A 6,768-nucleotide genomic window follows, 5' to 3' on the forward strand; every position below is an offset into this window, starting at 1 on the left:
GACCAAGTATACATTTCATGGATCGAACAATTGTTTCCGTCTGGAAAGCCCCCTCCACACTCGTGCGCGAATTGCGGCGCGAAGCCGCGAACGCAAGTGTGGCGTCGATGTTCGCAGACAGCGAAATCGACTCCACACTCGCGTTCGCGGCTTCGCCCGCGATTCACGCGCATAGTCTGGAGCGGGCTGAAGAAAAATATATCTCTTTCTCGCTCTTACTTATGGGCGCGACGCACCAAGATCGCGGTGCGGTGCGATAATATGTTAGCTACTTAACCTTACCATTATCTGCTTATTTTTTGCGCATGGCAACATTACTGAATCGTAAACTTAAAAATCGTCGCCCCATCCCTAGAATATCACTCTATGTGTCAAATATTTATAGTCTGTGGTGTGGAGCGAAAAGTGGACGCCAATTATTGGGCTGTACATTCTTGGGTTGAGCAATCCCGGGTCGAACATTATCGGTACGGGCCAATAATATGCGACCAATATTCGGCGTCCACTAAATGGATTCGTATTATTGGGTCGTGTATTATTGGGTTGAGCGTTATCAGGGTGTACAAGCTCGGTCCGTGCCAATAATACGAAGCCACTCTTTGAACAGGGCAGTAGTGTACAACCCAATAAAACGCATCCAAAAAAGTGGACGCCTATTATTGGGCTGTACATTATTTGGTCGTGTATTAACCGGACTCAAAATACGTACGTTCATTTGGAGTTCATTAGTTTGTGTTTATTTTGTCTGGATAACTAATCTTATCGGCAGACTGCGCCAGACACAAACACATACCGTCGAAACGCTTGCAAAACTACGAAAATGCTGCGAACAAAGATTCACATAGTTCTAAGTGCAATCGGTGTATTTTTAGGATTGTCAGCATTTATATGTTTCTGCATTGTTTACGCTAACATAGAGGCTGGAATGTGGGCGTTATTATCCGGTGAGTAGTTTAGCTTTCCAAGGTAATACTTTTACTAGAAGTCAGCTGTTTGCTCTACTAATTCCTAGTCTAGCTAAATTGTTATTGTTTAAAAAAATACAGGAAACGGCTGATTTTAAAAACAAAACAATTCAAGCTGTCTGTGTATGTTTTCCTGGTAGTAAAAGAATGAAACAAGTCTTTAAAGGCCTCTAGTCAGTCCAGTTTAACGTTATTTATGTTATTTCCTTAAACTTGAGGCACTTTTTAAATGCAAAATGCATTTAAATACCATTGTATGAACAATGAAAGTTTAAGAAACAAAATATGATGCATCATTTATCTTAATATGTTGCAATATGGCATTGATAATGTTACAAAATAGTAAACATGTTTATTACATGCATTTCATCATTGACTCCAGTTTGTAATTTATAAGCAACTTAGAAAATACATATTAACATATGTTACTGCTGATATTGCCTTATATGTATACAATGTATGTATGTTACAGTAAATTAATGGTTCACTAAATCTATAACAGATATTAAACCAAAATAAATCTAATAAAGGCATGGTACTATAGATGCTGGCAGAATTTCCTTGTTTTCTTATTCATTTTGTAAATTACTGTCCGTGATATATTTTACATATGTAATACTCTCACTTAATAATATAAACAAAGTAATTATATTTTTGTTTACCCAGGTATCCATGCTGGATTGACCCTGATGCTGCACTGTCACTACCTGAAGGACTCTCTCCATGTCAACTTCTCCCGCAAAGCACTCCAATACATCGGAGACTTTGGCATGTTTGGCCTCATCGCTGGAACAGCCCTTACACTGTTCTATATTTTTCTGGAGATCTATTATGGAGCTGGTAAGTTGAGAAAAATGTTCTACAAATAACTTGATACAAATATTTTCATAAACATTTACCTGCTATAGACATATAAATATTTATTAGTTAGATTGTTGTAAAAATACAATACAGATTTTAATATTGGTTGTGCTAAATTGTAGCTAGTCTGTGCAGAAAAGAAAGAGTCATGAAATGTATGGGGCTCAATACAATCCAAGACTCTTCTCTTTCCGCACAGACTCTAGCTTATAGTTAGTTTTTTTTAGCATTAGAAATTAGGTAAACAATCTTGATGTGTCTTTTAATTGAAAAGCACATTTTAAAAATAAGTTACGGCAAATATGCAACAATTATGAATCTAATACGATCATTTGTATTCTTCTGCTTTCATAAGTAATAGTTATTGATTTTTAAAAAGCGTTTTTCGATTAAAAGACATGTCAAGATCGCTTACCTTCTATGAAGTTCTTTCTAATGCTAAAAAAGACGAACTGTAGTGATATAGTCTAAGATATGATAAGATAAGATAAGAAATACTTTGTTCCAGACGTAATGCCAATAGACACCAGCGTAGTAATCCGTATGGTGTGGTCGTTCATGATGATGAAGTGGGGCGGTATGCTGTACTACTTCACCAGGTCCTACTTGCGGACGTACAACGATCACCAGCTGTTCTCGGAAGCTCATATTGAGGAGACGTAAGCATGTGAGTGTTTTTAGGGAGGTGTTTTGTTTAGTATAGTCTTAGGAATATTAGGATGAGTATAGTCAGAGTAACATGAGAAGATATTTTAGACATATGTTTTTTTTATGAAGCGATAACTTTTAGTCAATTTATAACAGTAAAAAAAATTGTTACGTTGTTCCAACTATAGTGTAAGATATTGAAGCCAAAAAGTTGCAGCATTCCTTTGACTATACTCTATTCAAGTATATTTTAAGACTTTATTTCGGTTAATTTATTTTCCTGGGGGTTCTACAATAAATAAAGTAAATGATCTTTCCAAAAAGTATTAAGTTGTTCTGTTCTATTTCTGCTGCTATTCAAAATATAACAGTTTGGGACTGTAACATGGTTGCAAATTAGGTGTACGCTTCTGGTTTTTACTGGATTCTTACGACTATAAGATTATTTCGTTTATGATTTGGATGCAAAATACAGAATTTGAGCACTAGATATCGATCGTAGAAACAAATTTTTAGAGGTTTGTAACTGGTAATTTCGAATGAATTGAATAATGCAAGTGTCTAGGAGTTTGTCGTGAAGTCACACCAAGTTAACATCTACTTTCAAAAGTATTGGCCAATAATATGTCCGCTTTTCATGTTATTATCATAAAAAAAAAACTAAAATGCCAATATGGTATACCCACTACCCACCAAACCACGGAGTATTTACGTTCAGTTTTCGTGATACACACCTACTGCCACACTTATGTACCTACATTTTTGATACTCATCAGTGAGGAACACTAACATTATTTCGAAAAATCTTGGAAGGCTTGCAGATCTATGTATACTCAGTGATGAATAATAGAAATAAAAGATAGTTCCAAATTAAAAAGCGCAAAAATTGGCTTGGGTCTTACGAGGTTATCTATAAATACGCGATTATGCACATGGGAAGGTGGTTCTGATACGACTGTCTGATTACTGTACTGGTGACCCCACCGTTAGAAATTATAAAAAAATGTTTCGACTCTAATAATTTGTTTCTACAACACTACTACATACTTAAACAAATGTATTGTTATTAAATTGGATTGAACGTGATACATTTGCTTTACATTTAATTGGCAACGTAGGCAGCTCGCGCGTTCAGATTTTTTCAAAGAAGCTAACTAACATTAGGTACATTACTTTTAGGTCTTGCAACGCAAAGAGAGGCCACTTCTACGTATACATATTAGAATATTTAGAATCACAAATATATTTTTGTCTATACTTTTTCTAATTAAAGATAAGATAAGAATAGCCTTTATTGACCAAAATAGAATTAGTACATATTGCATTAATTCACATTTCATTTATATTAGTTTCAATATCTTTCCTAATAAATTTTTAATAAATATATTTTAATGTCATTGTTTTTAATATTTTAGTCTGCCTTCTTGGCATAGGCCTCCTCCAGCTCTCTCCACGTCTCTCTAACTTGTGCCGTCCTAATCCAGTTTACTCCCGCATGCTTCTTAATGTCATCCGACCACCTCATTATTGGTCTCCCTTCTCTCCTCTTTCCATCTCTAGGATACCATTCTGCTACCTCTCTATCCCACTTATTTTTACCTTCTCTTGCCATATGTCCAGCCCATTTCCATTTTAACATTTTTACAGTCACTGATATATCCTTAATTTTAGTTTTCTTTCTAATATCTGTCAGTCTTACTTTGTCTTTCCTTTTCACAGATAAGATTGATCTTTCCATGTTGTGTTGGCAAACTTTTAACTTTTGGAGATCTTTCTTAGTTACTGCCCAGGTTTGACATCCGTAAGTCATACATGGTAGAACACACATATCAAATACCTTTGATTTGCAAGACAATGGTAAATCTTGGTTTTTTAGAATGTCTCTCAATGACCAGGAGGCTTTCCATGCGTTAACAGTTCTTTTTTCAATTTCTTTACTTGTCATGTATGAACCTGTTATAATTTGTCCTAGATATGTGTATTCCTCGACATATTCAATCTCTTTTCCATGGACGAGTATAAGATTTTTGGTGTGCTTTGACATAACCTTGGTCTTCTCTGTGTTCATTGTTAGTCCTACTTCAGCGCTTTGCTCAGCGAGTTGCTCTAACATTTCTTGTAGTGATTGGGCACTTTGCGCAAATAGCACTAGATCGTCCGCAAATCTCAGGTGGCTAAGTTTTTTACCATTTATGTTTATACAATGAAGTATTTGAACAAATTAAACAGTTTGCGATAGCAGAGGACGCTGGTTCGATTGCAGCCTGGGGCACTGGAGGCCTTGGTCACTTTTTCTTAGTATATGACATTTATTTCAGTTTATAATTTATGTTTATGCCTTGATAATCCCAGTTGAGGTTTCGAAATAGGTGCTCTAGCACGGCTGAGAATAATTTTGGTGAGAGTGGGTCGCCCTGTCGCACCCCTTTACTGATAGAAAATTCTGTTCCCATGGCTTCTAGTTGGATAGCCGAAGTACAGTTATTGTATATTTCTTTGATAATCCGAATGTATTTTTTGTTTACTCCTTGCTGTAGCAGGGCGCTCCATATGCTCGCATGCTTTAAGCTGTCAAAAGCCTTATTGTAGTCCACAAATGCTAAGTAGTATATTTTCCTGAATTCTGTTAGTTTTTCGATTATTTGTTTGACTACAAATATGTGCCCTATAGTGCTAAAATTAGATCTAAATCCTCCCTGTTCTCTTGGTTGGTTTTCGTCTAATGTTTTTGTTAGCCGGTTTAGTAAAATCTTTGAGAATCCTTTGTATAGGTTCGGCATTAAACTTATAGGTCTATAATTGTTTGTCCCCTTTTTTGTGTAGCAATATAATAATAGATTTCTTCCACTGCTCTGGTACTTTTTCAGTCCTTAATACATCGTTAAGGATACTTGTCAGCGGTTTAGAAATTACTTTTAAAGTGGCTTTTAACATTTCATTTGTTATTTTGTCTGGACCAGGCGATTTCTCTGCTTTTTGTGATTTTATGGCAAATTCTATTTCTTTCTCTAGGATGCTTGGGACCTCAAGTGTTTCTTCTTCAGGGTTTTCATGTTACTTTTTCTAATTACCTACGTATAATTTACTGTACGTTTCACTGGCCTCTCGGCTCTCTAGAAATTGCAAGACCTATGTCAATGCCTAAAGGGGCCCACTGATTAACGGTCCGCCGGACGGTATCGGCCTGTAAGTTGTTCGGAACTGTCAAAAATTTGTTCTAACTGACAGGCCGATACCGTCCGGCGGACTGTTAATCAGTGGGCCCCTTAACTTATTGTACCCTACCTTATGTGATATTTGTGTGTATTAGGATTTTGTTTTAATTTTTATTGGAAAATTAGCATAAGTTTGGACTGAAAACGACTTCTTTTTAGTATTAAATATTATTTTCTAAATTTTTATTAATAAATATCATTGCAGTTTACACCTAATCATTATAATTGTGTAGAAACGTTAGAAGGCCACAGGGTAATGTAATGCGTGTTTTAGAACACGGTTATAGTATTTAAAGTTTACTCGTTAAATAAATATTGTTAAAAAAACTGCTTTTACTAATACATTCGTTATGTTATGTTACAACAGGAATAAAATATCTATCAATTTAATATGTTTCCAATTATTAATACGTAGATTAGGTTAGAGTTAGAATTAGAAGTCAATATGTATGTTTTTCTATAATATTTTTTTCTATTTCAAAACATATATTAAATTGTAAATAGGAGTAAATACCTAGATAGGTGGTAAACAATTTATTGAAGATTAAAAACGATTCAATTTTGACGGTGGCGTATCGTTAACTAATCTAGCCGTGGGCGAAATCACATCTGCGAGGCCCTTTTCTTTTACTGTGCCCGAAAGGGCCTCGCGCGAGGCCCCCCTTGGGGCGCGAGGCCGTTGGGCGACGTCCCACTTTGCCCACGCCTAGCTACGCCACTGAATTTTGAATGTTTATCATATCTTTTTAAAAAGTGTGCTAAAACAAAATAAATGTACTGTTTCTAAAATGACTTTCATTCCACAAACTATTGAACCTGCTATCCTTACAAACTAGGCACGTCTAGATAATAAATCTGCTCCATTTTCAAATTAATCCCCAAGATAAATTCGCGCTAAAAGAGCCCATAAGTCTATCTGGCATAGCTTGCTTCCCGTTACTTCAGCCAAGTGGTGGTAGCGTCTTTGCCTCCAAGATGGAGGGGAAGGAAAATATTCAGTCCGTAGATGATCGCGCGCGCAACGCACGCGGCCGAAGCGCGGCAAACAATGTCTATGACTTAAAAAAAATTAAAAGGAC

The 6,768-nt window shown here is 36.0% G+C and overlaps 1 protein-coding gene across 1 annotated transcript; it reads left to right on the plus strand.

Annotated features, from left to right (window-relative positions):
* The first annotated feature begins 683 nt into the window (after nt 1-683).
* Nucleotides 684-2,672, plus strand: LOC134671387 (heme transporter hrg1-A-like). The gene is made up of 3 exons (XM_063529229.1): nt 684-944; nt 1,632-1,805; nt 2,335-2,672. Exons 1-3 carry the CDS (start codon nt 821-823, stop codon nt 2,487-2,489), a joined length of 453 nt encoding a protein of 150 aa, XP_063385299.1. The 5' UTR covers nt 684-820; the 3' UTR covers nt 2,490-2,672.
* The last annotated feature ends 4,096 nt before the right edge of the window (nt 2,673-6,768 follow it).

Source organism: Cydia fagiglandana, chromosome 15 (assembly GCF_963556715.1).
Source record: "Cydia fagiglandana chromosome 15, ilCydFagi1.1, whole genome shotgun sequence".
NCBI classification, from domain to species: domain Eukaryota; kingdom Metazoa; phylum Arthropoda; class Insecta; order Lepidoptera; family Tortricidae; genus Cydia; species Cydia fagiglandana.

What these genes read in the sequence shown, in the direction of transcription:
- LOC134671387 (XM_063529229.1), top strand. Translation starts at nt 821, where the DNA reads ATGCTGCGAACAAAGATTCACATAGTTCTAAGTGCAATCGGTGTATTT. An exon ending in AATGTGGGCGTTATTATCCG is followed by an intron (nt 945 to 1,631) that starts GTGAGTAGTTTA and finishes TTGTTTACCCAG; the next exon opens with GTATCCATGCTGGATTGACC. An exon ending in GGAGATCTATTATGGAGCTG is followed by an intron (nt 1,806 to 2,334) that starts GTAAGTTGAGAA and finishes ACTTTGTTCCAG; the next exon opens with ACGTAATGCCAATAGACACC.